Source organism: Mastigoproctus giganteus, chromosome 5 (assembly GCF_048544385.1).
Source record: "Mastigoproctus giganteus isolate SK-2022 chromosome 5, ASM4854438v1, whole genome shotgun sequence".
NCBI classification, from domain to species: Eukaryota; Metazoa; Arthropoda; class Arachnida; order Uropygi; family Thelyphonidae; genus Mastigoproctus; species Mastigoproctus giganteus.
Genome location: NC_143579.1, coordinates 70714195 through 70734808, shown reverse-complemented (window position 1 = coordinate 70734808; position 20614 = coordinate 70714195). Strand labels below are relative to the sequence as shown.

Genomic DNA, 20614 nt, shown 5'->3' with positions numbered 1-20614 from the left:
CGACGTCTACAGAAAGGATAGACAGGATAGGAAGGGAGGAGGAGTTATGCTATTAGTTAAGAAACACATAAAATCCAAGGAAGTGAAGCCAGTCGACATCGCTGGACAGTGCAGTGTCGAGTCAATTTGGTATGACATAAGCATTGGGAGATCAAAATTGAGAGTAGGAGTGTGTTATAAGCCTAATGACTCTGATGAGTATAACAAGAAACTGTACGGGGAAATAGAGTGGGCCAGTAAATCAGAGAGTCTTATAATGGGGGATTTTAATTTCCCAGATATTGACTGGAATTTGTGGGTTGGTCACTCACACACTAGCAAGGCTTTTGTGGATTTATTGGATGATTGTTTTCTACATCAGCATGTTCTGGAGGCAACTAGAGGGAGTAATACTCTTGATCTGATTATCAGTAGTGATTCTTCATGCATTAAGAATCTGCAAATAGAGAACCACTAGGTGGCAGTGATCACAGTGTGCTGAAGTGGGATTTACTCAAAGAGGTAGTAGTAGTAGTAGTGGCATGTGATGCAAGAAAACAAGTGTATGAGCTTATGCAGCATCAGCCAAAAAAAAAAAAAAAAAAAAAAACACACCATTCCCTCCAAATGCCTGTCCAGTTCCTCCATAAATTTATTCAACCTATCAACTTCCACAACGACAGATGGAGTTTTCTTCCAGCAATTAACCACCCGCTAGTTAAAGGCAAATTTCCGCACATCTATTCTACATCTGTCTTTTCTTAATTTAAATTTATGCCCCTTAGGTTTGTAATCTGAACAAGTGGAAGGATCCCATCAGAATTCAGCGTGCTCAACCCATTCAAGGCCTTATACACCTCAATTAGATCACCGCGCAGGTACCTAGTCTCCAGCCACTGCAATTTGCAGAACTTAAGCCTCTCTTGGTAAGAGGATCCCTTCATTCCCCTCACCAATCTTGTTGCCCTTCTCTGTACATGCTCAAGCAAATCTACATCCTTCCTAAAATGAGGCCTCCAGACCTGTACTCAAGGCGTGGCGTGACCGCCTTATACAGAGGAACAATCACTTCCTTTTCCCTGCTAGCAAAATTTCTATATATCATTGACAAAATCCCATGACCTGCTCTGGCAGCCTGTCTGCATTGCTCAGAAAACTTAATATCTGACTGCACAATTACTCCCAGGTCTTTTTCATTTTCTACCACCTTAAGTGCAGTACCACACAGTTGGTACATTTCTCTGGGGTCACTTTTACCCATATGCAGTACTTTCTATTTGTCAAGGTTAAACTTCAGTTGCCAATTCTTAGCCCATCTGCCCAAATTATCTAGATCATGCTGCAGTAGCACACTGCCATTACTGTCATTGACAACCCTGCAAACCTTTGTATCATCTACAAACTTTGACACTAAGCCTGATATACCTTCATGAATATCATTGATAAATATACAAAACAACAGTGGACCCAACACCGAACCCTGTGGGACTCCACTAATAACATTAGTCCACGAAGAGCAGCACCCATTGATTACCACTCTCTGTCTTCTCCCACTTAACCATCCTTTTATCCATTGTAGCAACTTACCCTTAATACCATTCTGCTCCAATTTGTACAATAGTCTTCCATGTGCAACAGTGTCAAAACCTTTCCTGAAATCCAAATATATGATATCAAAATTATTTTTTACATCCAGTTCCTTTGTAACCACATCATAATAACCAATCAAATTTATCAGACAAGACTTTCCCTTAACAAACCCATGCTGTGTTTGAATTATTGCTACAGTCTTGTCTAGATGATCCTGCAATGCATCTTTAACCAGTGACTCCATTATTTTACCCGGAATAGAAGTTAAACTAACTGGTCTGTAATTAGTCGTATCACCCTTCGATCTCCCTTTGTGAATTGGGGATACATTTGCACATCTCCAGTCAATGGGAACCTCCCCTGAGTCCAAGGATGCTCTCATAATTATGGCTAAGGGTTTGCTTAGTTGCTTTGCCGCCTCCTTTAATATAACTGGATAGATCCCATCCACCCGAGATGCTTTTCTTATGGTTAACTTCAACAATTTCTCCTCCACTTTGCTCTCAGTTATTACAAAATCATTAAGTACCGTGCTACAATTTGATAACCTTCTGCCATTTTCAAACCTTAATAATTCCTAATGTGTGAATGTAGATGCAAAATACTCATTCAGTTTGTTTGCTATCTGAGCAGGATCATCAACAGTCGAACCATCGATGTCAAGTGGACCAATCAGATTCATCCCCTTCCTTTTAATTCCTGCTACAATTTGATAACCTTTTGCCATTTGCAAACCTTAATAATTCCTAATGTTTGAATGTAGATGCAAAATACTCATTCAGTTTGTTTGCTATCTGAGCAGGATCATCAACAGTCGAACCATCGATGTGGAGTGGACCAATCAGATTCATCCCCTTCCTTTTAGAGTTTATATAAGTAAAGAAATCCTTCCTGTTTTTCTTAGCTTCTTTTCCAAGGATTTCTCGTAATCTGCCTTTGCCTGCCTAACCTCCTTTGTGACCTGATTACAGACTAGCTTATATCTGCCATAGGCTTCTGAGTCGGTTGATAATTTATATGCATCCCATGCATTTTTCTTCTCTGTTACGAGTCTCATTAGTTCATTTGATAATCATTTAGGCCTAAACCTTGAACAATATATTTTCTAATAGGTATGAAACTTTTAGTAGCATCCACGAATATTTCCTTGAATGCGTCACACTTAGAAGTTACTGTTGGTAACATCGTCAGTTAATTCCACTGTTCAGAATTTAAAAACTGTCTGAGACCACTGCTCACCTTTACGGAAGCAAAAACTCTTTCCTTTACCCCTGATGGTAATTAAATCTTTAAGTAAATCCCACATCAGTACACTGTGATCACTGCCACATAGTGGTTCCTTTATCTGAAAGGGTAAAGGGAAGGGTTTTTGCTTTCGTAAAGGCGACTACTGTTGTCTGAGACAGTATTTAAATTATGTACGGTGGGACCAACTGATGATGTTACCAACAGAAAGTTGAAAATGGGAAGCATTCAAAGAATTAATCTTGGAAGCTACTAGGCTTTACATGCCAACTAAGAAATATTGTTCAAGGTTTAGGCCTAAATGGATGACAGATGAACTAATGAGATATATGGCAGAGTAGAAAAATGCATGGGATTCATATAAATTAATGGGTGGCATGGAAGCTTATGATAGATATAAGCTGGTCTGTACCCAAGTCACAAAGGAGATTATGCAGGCAAAGGCAGATTATGAGAAATCCTTGGCAAAGGATGCAAAGAAAAACAAGAAAGAAGTCTTTACCTATGTAAACTCTAGAAGGAAAGGGATGAATCAGATTGGTCCACTGGATATTGATGGTTCAACTGTTGATGATCCTACTCAGGTGGCTAACAAACTAAATGAGTATTTTGCATCTACATTCACGCATGAGGAGTTATTCAGGAAGGAGAATGATGTAGGTAAAGTAAACATTGGCAGTGAGCTGGATGATTTTGTAATAACTGAGAGGAAAGTGGAGGAGAGATTGTTGAGGATAAACATAAAAAAGGCACCTGGGGTGGATGGGATCTATCCAGTTATATTAAAGGAGGCAGCAAAGGAAGTATGCAAACCCCTAGCCATAATTATGAGAGCTTCTTTGGACTCAGGGGAGGTACCCATAGACTGGAGATGTGCAAATGTAACCCCAATTCACAAAGGAGGATCAAAGGCTGACACAAGTAATTATAGACCTGTTAGTTTAACTTCTGTTCCAGGTAAATTAATGGAGGCACTGGTTAAAGAAGCACTGCAGGATCATCTAGACAAGAATTCAGTTATAGCTCGGACACAGCATGGTTTTAAGGGAAAGTCTTGCCTGACCAATTTGATTGGATACTATGTTGCAGCCACAAAAGAACTGGATGCAGGGAATAACATTCACCCATGAGGAGTTATTCAGGGAGGGGAATGCCAGAGGTGAGTTAACCTCTGTCAGTGAGCTAGATGATTTTGTAATAACTGAGGAAAGTGGAGGAGAAATTGTTGAAATTAAACATAAAAAAGGCACCTAGGGTGGATCGGATCTATCCAATTATATTAAAGGAGGCAGCAAAGCAATTGCTTTGCTGCCTCCTTTAATTAAGCAAACCCTTAGCCATAATTATTGAGAGCTTCTTTGGACTCAGGGGAGGTACTCATGGACTGGAGATTTGCAAATGTAACCCCAATTCACAAAGGAGGAACAAAGGGCGACACAAGTAATTATAACCTGTTAGTTTAACATCTGTTCCAGGAAAATTGATGGAGTCACTGGTTAAAGAAGCATTGCAGAATCATCTAGAAAAGACTTCGGTTATAGCTCGGACACAGCATGGTTTTGTGAAGGGAAAGTCTTTCCTGACCAATTTGATTGGATACTATGATGTGGTCACAAAGGAACTGGATGCAGGGAATAACTTTGATATCATATATTTGGATCTTAGAAAGGCTTTTGATACTGTTGCACATGGAAGACTGCTCAAAAAATTGGAGCAGTGTGGCACTGGAGGCAAATATAGATAAAGGGATTGCTGAGTGGGAGAAGGCAGAGAGTGGTAATCAATGGACACTGCTCATCGTGGACTAATGTTATTAGTGGAGTCCCACAGGGTTCAGTGTTGGGTCCATTGTTATTTTCTGTATTTATAAATGATATTGACGAGAAAAGACTTCAGTTGTAGCTCGGACACTGCATGGTTTTGTTAAGGGAATGTCTCGCCTGACCAATTTGATTGGATACTATGATGTGGTCACAAAGGAACTGGATGCAGGGAATAACTTTGATATCATATATTTGGATCTTAGAAAGGCTTTTGATACTGTTGCACATGGAAGACTGCTAAAAAAATTGGAGCAGTGTGGCACTGGAGGCAAATATAGATAAAGGGATGGCTGAGTGGGAGAAGACAGAGAGTGGTAATCAATGGACACTGCTCATCGTGGACTAATGTTATTAGTGGAGTCCCACAGGGTTCAGTGTTGGGTCCATTGTTGTTTTCTGTATTTATAAATGATATTGATGATGGTATATCAAGCTTAATGTTCAAGTTTGCAGATGATACAAATGTTGGCAGGGTTGTTGAGGACACTAATGACAGTACGCTGCTGCAACAGGATCTAGAAAAGTTGAGCAGATGGGCTGAGAGGTGGCAAATGAAGTTTAATGTTGACAAATATCAAACAAATATTAATTGGTAAAGTGCTACCTATGGGGAGCAGTAACCCCAGAGTGACATTATCAACTCTGTGTTACTACACTGACAGTGGTAGAGAACGAAAAGAACCTGTGGGTAATTGTGCAGGCAGATATGAAGTTTCTAGGCAGTGTAGATGGTCTGCAAGAGCAGCTCATAGTGTCTTGATAATGATATACAGTAATTTTTCTAGCAGGGATAAGGAGGTAATTATCCCCTTGTATAAGGCAATGGTCAGGCCACACCTTGAGTACTGTATACAGGTCTGGGGGCCTCATTTTAAGAAGGATGTAGAGCTGTTGGAACGAGTACTGAGAAGGGCAACAAGATTAGTGAATGGAACAAAGGGTTGCTCTTACGAAGAAAGGCTTAAATTTTGCAAATTAGTGTCTGGAGACTAGGCACCTGCGAGGTGATCTGATTGAGGTGTATAAAGCCTTGAATGGTTTGAGCATGCTCAGTGCTGATGGGATTCTTCCTCTTGCTCAGAATAATCACCTGAGAGGGAATAAATTCAAATTGAGGAAAGGCAGATGTAGAATAGATGTGCGGAAGTTTGCCTTTAACCAGCAGGTAGTTTGTTAGTGGAACAGACTTCCATTCTTTGTTGTGTAAGTTGATAGCCTAAATAAATTTAGGGCTGACCTGGACAGGTATTTGGAAATGAATGGAGGGGTGAAATGGGAGCGGTTTTTTTTTTTTTTTTTCTTTTTTATGCTGGTGCTGCATAAACTTGCTTTCTTGCAGCATATGCCTCTATTAATGCTAATGCAACTAACATCAAGGGCAATGGGAAGGGTTTTTGTTTTCGTAAAGGTGATTGCAGTCATCTTAGTCAGTGCGGCACAGTGTACAGTGGAATCAACTGAGGATGTTACCAATGGTGAATTCTAAATAGGAAGCTTTCAGACACTTAATCTTGGAGGCTACTAGGCTTTTCATACCAACTAAGAAATATTGTTCAAGGTTCAGGCCTAAATGGATGTCAGATGAATTAATGAGGCTCGTGGCAGAGAAGAGAAATGTGTGGGATGTATATGAATTATCAGGTGAAACAGAAGCCTTTGCAAGATATAAGGTAGGCTAAAATCAAGTCACAAAGGAGGTTAGGATAGTGAAGGCTGATTATGAGAAATCCTTGCAAAGGATGCAAAGAAAAAAACAAAGACTGCTTTACTTATGTAAACTCTAGAAGGAAAGGAATGAATCAGAGTGGTCCACTTAACATAGAAGGTTCAACTGTTGCTGATCCTGCCCAAGTAGCTGATATACTCAATGAATATTCTGCATCTACATTCACACATGAGGAGTTATTCATGGAGAGAAATGCCAGAAGTTTACTAAACTATAACAGGGAGCTAAGTGATTTTGTAATAACTGAGAGCAAAGTGGAGGTGAAATTGTTGCAGTTAAACATAAAAAAGGCACCTGGGGCAGATGGAATCCAGTTATATTAAAGGAGGCTGCAAGGGAAGTAAGCAAACTCTTAGCCATAATTATGGGAGCATCCTTAGAGTCAAGGGAGGCCCCTGTGGACTGGAGATGCACAAATGTATCTCCAATTCACAAAGATGCAAAGGGTGTCACAAATAATTATAGACTTTTTAGTTTAACTTCTGTCCAAGGAAAAATAAGAAATCACTGGTTAAAGAGGTGATACAGGATCACCTGGATAAGACTGCAGTAATAATTCAGACACATCGTGGTTTTTTTTAAAGGGAAGTCTTGTCTGACAAATTTGATTGGATACTACGATGTGGTCACAAAGGAACTGGTTGCAAAAAATAATTTTGATATCATATATTTGGATTCCAGGAAAGCTTTTGATACTGTTGCACAAGGAAAACTGCTGTACAAATTGGAGCGGTATGGCATTAAGGGCAAGTTGCTGCAATGGATAAAGGGATGATTGAGTAGGTGACGGCAGAGAGTGGTAATAAATGGACACTGCTGTACATGGACTAATGTTATTTGTGGAAATCCCTAGGTTTCTGCACTTGGCTGATTGCTGTTTTTTGTATTTATCAATGATATTGATGAAGGTATATTAGGCTTAATGGCCAAATTTACAGATGATACAAAGGTTGGCAGGGTTGTTAATGACAGTAAAGACAGTATACTACTGCAACAGGATCTAGAAAGGTTATGCAGATGGGCTGAGAACCGGTAACTGAAAATTAACATTGATAAATGCAAAGTACTGCATATGGGTAGTAGTAACGGAAGAGTAATGTAGCGTGTGATACTACACTCAGTCAGGTGGAGAATGAAAAAGACCTTGGGGTAATTGTGCAGTCAGATATGAAGTTCTCTGTGCAGACAGGCTGCCAGAGCAGGTAATGGAGTTTTTTTGAATGATATATAGGAATTTTGATAGCAGAGATAAGGAGGTAATTATCTCTTTGTATTCTGCAATGGTCAAGCCACACCTTGAGTACTGTGTACAGGTCTGGACGCCTCATTTTCGGAAGGACATAGAGTTGCTAGAATGAGTACACAGAAGGGCAACAAGATTGGTGAGAGGAACAAAGGTTGTTCGCTAATAAAGAAAGTCTTAAGTTGTGCAAGTTGCAGCATCTGGAGACTAGTCACCTGCGAGGTGATCTGATTGAGGTGTTTGAGCAGGCTCAATGCTGACGGGATACTTCTGCTTGCTCAGATGAAGAACCTGAGGGGGCATGGATTCAAATTAAGGAAAGACAGTTGTAAAATAGATGTGCAGAAGTTTGCCACTAGCCAGCAGGTAGTTGATTGCCACTAGCCAGCAGGTAGTTGATTGCCACAACAGATTTTCATCTGTTGTTGTGGAAGTTGATAGCTTAAATGAATTTAAGGCTGAACTCGATAAACATTTGGAGTGACTGGGTGGGTGAAACGGGAAAGATTTTTTTTTTTTTTTCTTGGCTAATGCTTGCTTTCTTGCATCAAATGCCTCAACTAATGCTAATGCTAATCTATATCATGTGTGCATCTTAACATTCTGTGATCACTTTCTACTAGTATTAAGGCTTAAATGTGTTTTCACAATTAGTCAGGCATTCTTTCTTTTTTAATAGATTTGTGATCGCATTCGGCAGTCAGCACAGGGAACAAAGCGAAGAGTCTTTGTTGTTGAAACTATGGGAGGATTTTGTGGTTATCTGTCAACTCTCTCTGGATTAGCGGGGGGTGCTGATTCAGCTTATATTTATGAAGAACATTTCTCAATTAAAGACCTGATTGGAGATGTTTATCACATGCAAGCAAAAATGGCAGAAGGTGTTCACAGAGGTCTTATACTCAGGTAAAGGTAGTTTCTTGAAGTTCACAATTATTCACAACCCATTAGAAGTGTAACTAATATATGATTTTTACATAAGTATTTATATGGATGTTTTTAATCACATATGTGATTTAGCTAGCAATGATATTAAACTGTGTAGAAATGAAAATTTGGTGTTTGTTGGCCAGTTGGCTACTTTATTGATTTAATTTCATTTTTTTTTAGTTTGCTACAATTCAGAAAAGGAGGGTGGGACAATAATGGGAGGGACAATAAATATTCACTTATTTATTGTGTAAAATACTTATTCTATAAAATGTATAAAACATTTATTACGTAAAATCTTGTTTTCAAGTAATAAAAATTCACACTGTATTTTGATGTCTTTATAGTTATTATTATTATTATTAGCTGTATAGTGCAAGGAAGCCTGTGGCTTATGCTGCACCAGCCAAATGGGAATCACCAAGAAAGAGAAGAATGATGATATCCAGCTCAGGACACTAGGTGTGCCAAGCCCATACTCACCAGCATGGGTTTGTTAAGGGAAAGTCTTGTCTGACAAATTTGATAGGATATTATGATGTGGTTACAAAGGAACTGGATGCAAAAAATAATTTTGATATCATATATTTGGATTTCAGGAAAGCTTTTGACACTGTTGCGCATGGAAGACTATTGTACAAATTGGAGCAGAATGGTATTAAGGGTAAGTTGCTACAATGGATAAAAGGATGGTTAAGTGGGAGAAGACAGAGGGTGGTAATCAATGGGTGCTGCTCTTCTTGGACTAATGTTATTAGTGGTGTCCCACAGGGTTCGGTGTTAGGTCCACTGTTGTTTTGTATATTTATCAATGATATTGATGAAGGTATATCAGGCTTAGTGTCGAAGTTTGCAGATGATACAAAGGTTTGCAGGGTTGTTAATGACAGTAATGGCAGTGTGCTACTGCAACAGGATCTAGGTAATTTGGGCAGATGGGCTAAGAAGTGGCAACTGAAGTTTAACCTTGACAAATGCAAAGTACTGCATATGGGTAGAAGTAACCCCAGAGAAACGTACCGTGTGGTACTACACTTAAGGTGGTAGAAAATGAAAAAGACCTGGGAGTAATTGTGCAGGCAGATATGAAGTTTTCTGAGCAATGCAGACAGGCTGCCAGGGCAGGTCATGGGGTTTTGTCAATGATATATAGGAATTTTGCTAGCAGGGAAAAGGAGGTGATTATTCCTCTGTATAAGGCAATGGTCAGGCCACGCCTTGAGTACTGCGTACAGGTCTGGAGGCCTCATTTTAGGAAGGATGTAGATTTACTTGAGCATGTACAGAGAAGGGCAACAAGATTGGTGAGGGGAATGAAGGGATCCTCTTACCAAGAGAGGCTTAAGTTCTGCAAATTGCAGTGGCTGGAGACTAGGCACCTGCGCGGTGATCTGATTGAGGTATATAAGGCCTTGAATGGGTTGAGCATGCTGAATTCTGATGGGATCCTTCCACTTGTTCAGATTACGAACCTAAGGGGGCGTAAATTCAAATTAAGAAAAGACAGATGTAGAATAGATGTGCGGAAATTTGCCTTTAGCCAGCGGGTGGTTAATTGCTGGAATAAATTTCCATCTGTCGTTGTGGAAGTTGATAGGTTGAATAAATTTAAGGAGGAACTGGACAGGCATTTGGAGAGAATGGTGTGATTTTTTTTTTTTTTGTTGGCTGATGCTGCATAAGCTCATACATTTGCTTTCTTGCATCACATGCCACTGCTACTACTACCAGATGTGAGCTCCTGAGGTTAATTTTTGCACTCTTTGTGGTCATTTGTTCTCCTCTTCCTCCCTAAATATTCATTCAATATAATATTGTGCACTGATGATTTCATCTTCAACATTAAATAGGAAGAAAGTTCCATACATTGTACGGTAGATAAATACTCTCCTGAATATTTATATACTGTACAGTGTGGAACTTCCTTCCTTTCTTCTCTTGTCATCCCCAACAGCTATGGTGGCTATTTGAAGATGGAAGTGGTGAAGATCTAATCAACTTTCTCCTCTACCTTTTTCACGTGGTCACTTTCACTTGTGTTCAGATTCTTTTATTAGATTATCAGTTCTGGATTGCCTGCTTGTTTTTATTTTTAACTGCTTCCTTAACATTTTCATAATCAAAGGTCTTTATACAATAAAGCTAAACGATAAGCTTTAGAATTGTATATAGAAGAACTTTCTGTAATAAGGATAGATGGACTGGAACCAGGATATGTCTACCAGGGGCCAAAATTTTGATATTAGCAACAGGTTGTCAGTTTGGCAAGGGAAGTGGGGTTAAATAAATATTAGTAGTCATGTGGGAATTAATGATATTAAGTGCACATGAACTTATGACTTGCTGGATAAGCATAGGGTTACCAAAAATGCCATGAGTAAGGTCAGAATGTTGTCTTTTGTATTTCTGTTTGGGAAGACAGGAGAAGCTAAATACTGAAATCCTTATAGATTAATTTAAGATTTGAGTGATTCCACAGGACTTTTGGGAGGAAATATTTTTTCAGTGTGATCCTCTCTAGTAGGTAGGGGAATATATTTTGTAGAGATTGAATACATTTGAACAAAGGTAGTGCAAAGTTCTTTACTGATATTGAGGAAGCTTTAATAGTATAGGGATGCCTGTCAGTTGAGGATGGTGGGCAATACAGTTACTTGTGTAGAGCAGCAGAGTCTTCTGATGATAGAAAGATATGCCAAGGACATAATATTTTAAATGACCAGAAAGCTAATGCTAGGGCAATAAACTTTACTTTATCCCAACAGTTGTGTACCCCATTTGTAGGAAAGACAGGGCCCTTCTTTTTTTTAATTTTTGGAAAAACATGCTTGTTTGTTTTTTTTTGATTCTGCTTAAACAATGCCAATATGTCATCTTTTCTTAATGGATTGCTGTATCTGTTGTAACTTTTTAAGTTTTAAAAAAATTAAAAATTTTAAAAGATGTTTTACACATTTTATTTAAAAAAAAAAAAAAATGATGAATTTTGCTAAAAATTACAAAAAAACCCAATTAAACATAAAATAAAGCCATTACTCTTGTAGTCACTTCCATTTTCAAATATAAAAGACTTAAGTGTGTAAAATTTTAGAATTTTGAATCATTGATTAACAGTTAACACAGGAATGCTATTTTCAGGGGATACCTGTGAGGTATCTTGCCACCACTGCCCAGCTCATGAAGTATCAGGATAATAAACAATACAAGAAAGTCTGAACTTCGTCAACATAATAGAGCTAACAAACACTTGATCACCCCCAGAAGCAGGGGGCAGTGAGTTTTGCTGTGTGTAATGTATTTAGAGACAACAGGAAAGACAGAGTGAAAGGTCGTGTTGCTTTTTAAAGTATCCTGTGCATGAAAAGAGCATTCCAGATTTAGAACTAAAACATGTCATTACTGAATTTGTATGTTGTGAGGTAATAGGAAATAAGAATGAGCAGGGATAAGTTACATACTGGACAACTGAAAAGTAGAATACGATGAGAACCTCTATATGTGGATAGAATGGGCAAGTGACTGCCTTGTTACAGACTGTTGTAGTTGGAAGGCTTCAAATTTAAAGAGCTTTAGCCACTGGGTAGATGGGGGTTGACCTTGTCTCTGTTTCTCTCCTGTTTTTCTGATAAATCAGTTTGAAAGGATAGCTTCCAAATATAGGGGAAGGTAATTGTTCTCTTTCAAGCTGTATTTAATCCTAGAAAATTCAAGTTCCAAATCTTTTGGGCCCTCAAGATGAGTCTGTTGACTATCTTATACCAACATGTTAGGAAGGGAAGAGAGCAGTTATTCCCAGTTTCAAGATTGAAAGAAATGTGTTAGTTCTGTGAGTTGAGAAATAAATGAAATTCATTTAAATTTTCTCAGTTGGGAAAAACCACTGCAGAGAAATGTTAGATCATCAGGTTATTGGGCCCTTTTTAAGCATAAAAAATTTTATGGTTCTCCACACTATAGTAGTTGTGTTTTTAGTATTATCCATTGATTGAGAAAATGTGTAATGACAAAAAGCTACTATGAATTCACCAAGACTTTTAAATGAATTTGTATTTTATTAATTCATACTACTTCATCAGCATTCCGCATGCTCAATGCTGATGGGATTCTTCCTCTTGCTCAGAATAATCACCTGAGAGGGCATAAATTCAAATTGAGGAAAGACAGTTATAGGATAGATGTGCGGAAGTTTGCCTTTAGCCAGTGGGTAGTTGGTTGGTGGAACAGACTTCCATCTTTTGTTGTGGAAGTTGATAGCCTAAATAAATTTAAGGCTGAGCTGAACAGGTATTTGGAACGAATGGAGGGGTTAAATCGGAGCTGTTTTTTTTTTTTTTTGGCTGATGCTGCATAAGCTTGCTTTCTTGCATCATGTGCCTCTACTAATGAGATGAAATCCAACAACTGTTAACTGGATTAATTTCAAGAAACTGAAAAGCTATGGCATGCTATGTAAGGGAAAAAAGTGAAAAAGATTTGTGGATCAAATTTGCTTCCACTATTACAAAATATATAGACAGTAGAAAATTTGGGAACAAAATCAAAAAAAATTGAATGGTGAATCCCTCCCAGTATCAACACCTATTCTTAGTTGGAATGGCAAAGCATCTTCCTCTCCAGAGGAAACTGAAAATGTCCTGGCAGAATCCTTTACTTGAATCTCAGCCATATCAGCATATGAGTCAGCCTAGTCAGCCTTTAAACAAGAAAAAACCAACACAAAACAGTATAAGCTTCGATACAGTGGTGCCTCTTCCATACAATCAGTGTACAGTTTTTGACCTAGAGAGTTCCCTAAACAGATCAACAAACAGTGCACCAGCACCTGATGGGCTGTTATCACATGCTTCAGCATTTTGACAAGAAAGCTCTAAATCCATTACTGTTATATTTTAATTGATACCTTCAGAAAGCTAGTTCTTGGTGTCACTCAATAGTCCTAGCCCTCCCTAGACCTGGAAAGGATCATTCAGATCCATACTGAATCCTTTAAAATTTGCCTCAATAATACATTAGAAAAGATTTACAGTCAGTTAGTATGGTATCTGAAATCTTGATCAGTGATAAATAAGAACCAGTACAGCTTTTGAAAAAAATCAGTCAATGGTAGACCTTATGATCAAGGCAGAATCTAACATATGGAATGCTTTATCCAAAATGAACATCTTGTTATAATCTGCTTGGACATTGAAAAAGCCTTTGATTCCATCTCGAGCTATGGCATTCTTCAAAATCTGTTTGCCACAAGACTTTTGGGATCAGCAGCCACTAACCACACAAAGCTTTTTTCCAAAACAGAACCGATCAAGTGCATCACTGCAATGCTGTATCACCAATAGTTATTGCAGAAGAAAGGATTCCAAAAGGAGGATCAATTCTTAGTGCCATGCTCTTTATGGTTAAAATACAGTCTAACAGAGAGTATCCCAGCTATTGTCGACACCTATCTCTATGCAGATGACCTTACAGTATCTTACCACTCACAAAATGTGCTTTCTATTGAATGACAACTTCAGATTTCACTAAACAAAATAGTCATGGGCATCTCACAATGGCTTCCGCCTCCCCATATCAAAAACCACAGCATCCACTTCTGCAAAAAGTGTTAACTTCATACAGATCCTAAGCTAGTGCTGGGAACTCAACCAATACCACTTAGGTAAAATATACAGTTCTTAGATCTAGTACTTAATAGTAAATTTACCTTCCAGAAGCATATAATGCAAACACAACTCAATGTATGAAGAAAATGAATATACTTAAAGTTATTTCTTCCACAACATTGCAAGCAGATCGTTTTACACTGCTACACCTATATTGAACCTTAATCAGATTCTGTTTATATAGCTCTAGTTTATGACTTTGCATGTAAGGCTTCATTAAATTGGCTCAATCCTAGTAGCTTTCAAAGTATCCCCAGTATTTCAAAGTATTGCCCTAGTAGCTTTCAAAGTATCCCTAGTGAAAAGTCTGTAGATGATCAATCTACCTCCACTACACCTTAGCAAAAAGACACTGCTTTTTAATTGTGCAGCCAAATTACAGAGTCTCCCTTCTCATCCCATTTGGACATATCTTTTTAATCCTTAGTGGTTAAACATATATAGAAACAAACCTAATGAAAATAAACCTGATGGAATCCGGTTGCAAGAACTAACACAGCAATAGAACATTGATCTTGCAAATATCTCCCAAACCTCAGAAATGGTATAACCACCATGGAAGTTACATATACCTCCTTGCGATAATTGTTTTTGTCATTTTAGACAGTTACATGCAACTCATGCCTTGGCAACCTTTTCAGTATATATAGACAACTCATAAACTGATACATCTGTGGGAGAAGAAGTAATCCTTCCTACATCTGGTGTCTCTGTCCTGTTATTGCTTTAATGCTTTAATACAGTGTGTTTACAGCTGAACCCTGTGTATTCAAGATGGCATTGATCCTTCTTAATAATATTTTAAGTTCACAGGTCATAATATATATAGGTCCTTTAAGTGTGTAGTAATGGATGGCCCTACAAAATAAATCACGGATACACGGGCACATTAGAGTACTAGAAAACAAATGTGTAGATCAAGCAGCAAGGCTTTGATTCCATACAAGTTCCTTATACTGATTACAAGCTAATCATACAATATATGTGGCCGACCGGGCTAGGTGGGTGGGTAAAGTGCCTGCCTGGCAACCCAAAGGTCGCAGGTTCGATTCCCGCCTCGGGCTTGGATCAAAGTACTGCAAAAACCTTGGGAGGTGCATTATGGCCACAAAAGCCTATGCGCCAACAACTACCAAAAAAAAAAAAAAAAAAACAATATATATATGCCTTGACCTGTGGTCTCAAATGTGGCATACCCAGACATAGCAAGCTTCTTCAAATAAAACAATCAAATGGGCGTAGAGATCCAGTTTTCAGTTAAACATGCATAAAGAAGTCATGCTTACCAGAATGCGAATTGGCAATATGCATTTAATGCATTTCTTTTTACTGTTGGGGGGGGGGGGGATCCTCCTCTATCAGCAAACACACATAAGTCTACAGAAAGCCTACAGACACAGGAGTAGTCTTTAGCTATCTTATTTTCAGAGCAATCCTAAGTTGAACAAATTTACCAGGCAAAGAGGGGAGGGACAGACGTTTTGTTCCAGGAAACCTTTTGCCCATGGAAAACAGGAACACGATCTAAACTTAAAATGTGGTTCAAATAAACTTATTTAGGGGGGATAAAATTTAAAAAAATAAATAAAAATAAGAGATGCAACTACATGTTAAATTCTGATTTGTTTTATATTTAATTTATTTTAATAAAAGTATAAATTTTTTTTTTTTTGTTCTTTGTGGTAGAATGTTTTTCAAAATCTCAATAATTTTCATAGGTAAGGTATGACACAAATAAAATTTAAAAACTAGTCTGACTGTTAGTATTGGCAAAATTTGGTAATTATTTTTTGTTTTTCGTGTTTGATTGAGTGACTTGTGGTGGACATTAACATTTATTGTAACAATTTTAAGAGATTTATTTGCATAATGGCAATAAACAGTATCTTGTTATTATTGTTGTTTAGTATTAGCATTAGTTTAGTAGTGGCGATTGATGCAGATCAGAAAGGAAAAAAATAAACACACTACCTACTCACATCATCCGGATTTCCCCTCTAATAACATTGGTCTGCATAGATTTCTGTTGTGACTCACAGATATAAATTAGCATTAGCATTAGTTGAGGCATATAATGCAAGAAAGCAAGCTTATACAGCATCAGCTAAAAAAAAAAAAACCCTTCCCATTTCACCCATCCGGTCACTGCAAATGTTTGTCTAGTTCAGCCTTAAATTTCTTTGAGCTATCAACTACCACAACAACAGATAGAGGTCTATTCCAGCAATCAACTACCTGCTGGCTAAAGGCAAACTTCCATACATGTATTCTACAACTGTCTTTCCTCAGTTTGAATCTATGCCCCCTCAGGTTCCTAATCTCAGCAAGTGTAAGTTTCCCATCAGCATTCACCTTGCTCAACCCATTCAAGGCCTTATACACTTCAATCAGATCACCTCACAGGTGCCCACTCCAGGTGCTGCATTTGCAGAACTTAAGCCTTTCTTGGTAAGAGCACCTTTTTGTTCCCCTCACCAATCTTGTTGCCTTTTTATTCATTCTAGCAACTCTACATAATTCCTAAAATGAGGCCTCCAGACCTGTACACAGTACTCTAGGTGTGGCCTGACCATTGCCTTATACAAGGGGATAATCACCTCCTTGTCTCTGCTAGCAAAATTCCTATATATCATTGACAAAACTCCATACCTGCTCTGGCAGCCCATCTGCACTGCTCAGAGAGCTTCATATCTGACTGCACAATTACTCCCATGTCTTTTTCATTCTCCACCTCCCTGAGTGTAGTACCACACAGTTGGTACATTTCTCTTGGGTTACTGCTACCCATATGGAGTACTTCACATTTGTCAATGTTAAACTACTTCAGTTGCCACTTCTCAGCCCATCTGCCTAACTTTTCTAGATTCTGTTGCAGTAGCATACTGAGGGGCTCACCAGGAATGTGCACTGCCTGTGTGCAAACATTTATACAGCACCCTATTGAATAAAAACATCAGAAAATAATATTCTAAAATTTAACATATTTCTCTAAATTAATCCAAAATTATCACTGTTAATTTTATAATGCATATCAACACCACATTAGGAAAAGTAAAAATAAACCACACACAAAGAGTTAAATAATTAATTTTAAAAAATTAACTACGGTAGGTTATTTAAAAAAATAACCTACCTTAGTTGCTGTTCCTGACATTCTTATTATTGGCCTCTGGCACCTGTGTGCATCGCACACATTGCAAAGATGGATGGCGTGCCCCTGAGCATACTGCCATTTACAACCATGCCAACCTTTGTATCATCTGAAAACTTTGACATTAGGCCTGATATACCTTCATCAAAATAATTGATAAATACACAAAACAACGAGCCCAGCATCGAATCCTGGGGCATTCTGCTAATAACATTAGTCCACGTACAGCAGTGTCCATTTATTACCACTCTCTGCTGTCTCCCACTCAACCATCCATTGCAGTAACTTGCCCTTAATGCCATACCGCTCCAATTTGTACAGCAGTCATCCATGTGCAACAGTATCAAAAGCTTTCCTGAAATCCAAGTATATGATATCAAAATTATTTTTTGCAACCATTTCCTTTGTGACCGTATCATAGTATCCAATCAAATTGGTCAGACAAGACTTTCTCTTAACAGTTACTGTCTGAACAGTTACCGCTGTCTTGTCTTGTCTAGGCGATCCTGTATCACCTATTTAACCAGTTACTCCATTATTTTCCAAGGAACAGAAGTTAAACTAACAGGTCCATAATTATTTGTGTCACTCTTTGAACCCCCCCCCCCCATTTTGTGAATCGGGGATACATTTGCACATCTCCAGTCCATGGGGACCTCCCCTGACTCTAAGGATGCTCGCATAATTATGGCCAAGGGTTTACTTACTTCCCTTGCTGCCTCCTTCGTTATAACTGGATAGATTCCATCTGCTCCAGGTGCCTTTTTTTATGTTTAACTTCAAAAATTTCTCCTCCACTTTGCTCTCAGTTATTACAAAATCACATATCTTCCCGTTAGAGTTTGATAAACATCTGGCATTCTTCTCCTTGAATAACTCCTCTTGTGTGAATGTAGATGCAAAATACTTATTCAGTTTATCAGCTACTTGAGCAGGATCATTGTTCAAGGTTTAGGCCTAAATGGTTATCAAATGAACTAATGAAACTCGTGACAGAGAAGAAAAATGCATGGGATGCTTATAAATTATCAGGCGACACAGAAGCCTATGGCAGATATAAGCTAGTCTGTAATCAAGTCACAAAGAAGGTTAGGCAGGCGAAGGCAGATTACGAGAAATCTTTGGCAAAGGATGCTAAGAAAAACAGCAAGGATTTCTTTACTTATATAAACTCTAAAAGGAAGGGGATGAATCTGATTGGTCCACTTGATATCGATGGTTAGACTGTTGATGATCCTGCTCAGATAGCAAACAAACTGAATGAGTATTTTGCATATACATTCACACAGGAGGAGTTATTAAGGTTTGAAAATGGCAGAAGGTTATCAAATTGTAGCAGGGTGCTTAATGATTTTGTAATAACTGAGAGCAAAGTGGAGGAAGTTAAACATAAGAAAGACACCTGGAGTGCATGGGATCAATCCAGTTATATTAAAGGAGGGGGCAAAGGAAGTAAGCAAACCCTTGGCCATAATTATGAGAGCATTCTTGGACTCAGGGGAGATCCCCACGGACTGGAGATGTGCAAATGTATCCCCAATTCACAAAGGGGTGACACGAGTAATTACAGACCAGTTAATTTAACTTCTGTTCCGGGTAAAATAATGGAGTCACTGGTTAAAGATGCATTGCAGGATCATCTAGACAAGACTGTAGCAATAATTCAAACACAGCATGGGTTTGTTAAGGGAAAGTCTTGTCTGATAAATTTGATTGGTTATTATGATGTGGTTACAAAGGAACTGGATGTAAAAAATAATTTTGATATCATATATTTGGATTTCAGGAAAGGTTTTGACACTGTTGCACATGGAAGACTATTGTACAAATTGGAGCAGAATGGTATTAAGGGTAAGTTGCTACAATGGATAAAAGGATGGTTGAGTGGGAGAAGACAGAGGGTGATAATCAATGGGTGCTGCTCTTCATGGACTAATGTTATTAGTGGAGTCCCACAGGGTTCGGTGTTGCAGGTCGTGGTTTTGTCAATGATATATAGGAATTTTGCTAGCAGGGAAAAGGAGGTGATTGTCCTTCTGTATAAGGCAATGGTCAGGCCACGCCTTGAATACTGCTACAGGTCTGGAGGCCTCATTTTAAAAAGGATGTAGATTTGCTTGAGTGAGTACAGAGAAGGGCAACAAGATTGGTGAGGGAAATGAAGGGATCGTCTTACCAAGAGAGGCTTAAGTTCTGCAAATTGCAGCGGCTGAAGACTAGGCACCTGTGAGATGATCTGATTGAGGTGTATAAGGCCTTGAATGGGTAGAGCTCGCTGAATTCTGCTGGGATTCTTCCACTTGTTTAGTTTACGAACCTAAGGGGGCATAAATTCTAATTAAGGAAAGACATGTAGAATAGATGTGCAGAAATTTTCCTTTAGCCAGCGGGTGGTTAATTGCTGGAGCAAACTTCCATCTGTCATTGTGGAAGTTGATAGGTTAAATAAATTTAAGATAGAACTGGACAAACATTTAGAGGGAATTGTTTTGTAAAATTTTTTATTTGTATTTTTGGTTGATGCTGTATAAGCTCATACACTTGCTTTCTTGCATCACATGCCACTTCTACTACTAGTACTATCATCAATAGTTGAACCATCTATGTTAAGTGGACCAATCTGATTCATCCAGTTTCTTCTATAGTTTACATAAGTAAAGAACTCTTTGCTGTTTTTCTTTGTGTCCTTTGCCAAAGATTTCTCATAATCTGCCTTCGACTACCTAATCTTCTTTGTGATTTGATTACATACTAGCTTATATCTGCCGTAGGCTTCTGTGTTGCCTGATAATTTATATGCATTCCATGCATTTTTGTTTTCTGCCACGAGCCTCATTAATTCATCCAACATCCATTTAGGCCTGAACCTTGAACAGTATCTCTTAGTCGGTATGAAAAGCCTAGTAGTGTCCAAGATTAGGTTCCTGCAGGCTTCCCATTTTGAATTCACCATTGGTAACATCATCAGTTGATCCCACTGTATAGAATTTAAAAACTGTCTGAGACTACTGTAGTTACCTTTACGAAAATAAAAACCCTTCTCTTTATCTTTGATGGTAGTTACATCTTTGAGTAAATCCCACATCAGTACCCTGTGATCACTGTCACCTAGTGGTTTCTTTACCTGCAAATTCTTAATGCATGAATAATCACTGCTGATAATGAGATCAAGGGTATTACTCCCTCTGGTTGCCCCTTGAACATGTTGCTGTAGAAAAGAATCCTCCAATGAATGCACAAAAGTCTTGCTAGCGTGCGAGTGACCTA

General features: G+C 38.4%; 1 protein-coding gene across 4 annotated transcripts in view; it reads left to right on the top strand.

Annotated features, from left to right (window-relative positions):
• The window catches only part of LOC150085475 (ATP-dependent 6-phosphofructokinase-like), a 499449-nt gene that overhangs the window by 431735 nt on the left and 47100 nt on the right, over positions 1-20614 (top strand). For all 4 annotated transcript variants that reach the window (XM_090374056.1, XM_090374057.1, XM_090374058.1 and 1 more), the window contains one exon: positions 8286-8512. In XM_090374056.1, the coding sequence (XP_090230182.1) occupies positions 8286-8512 (227 nt within the window). The remainder of the gene's footprint in view (positions 1-8285; positions 8513-20614) is intronic.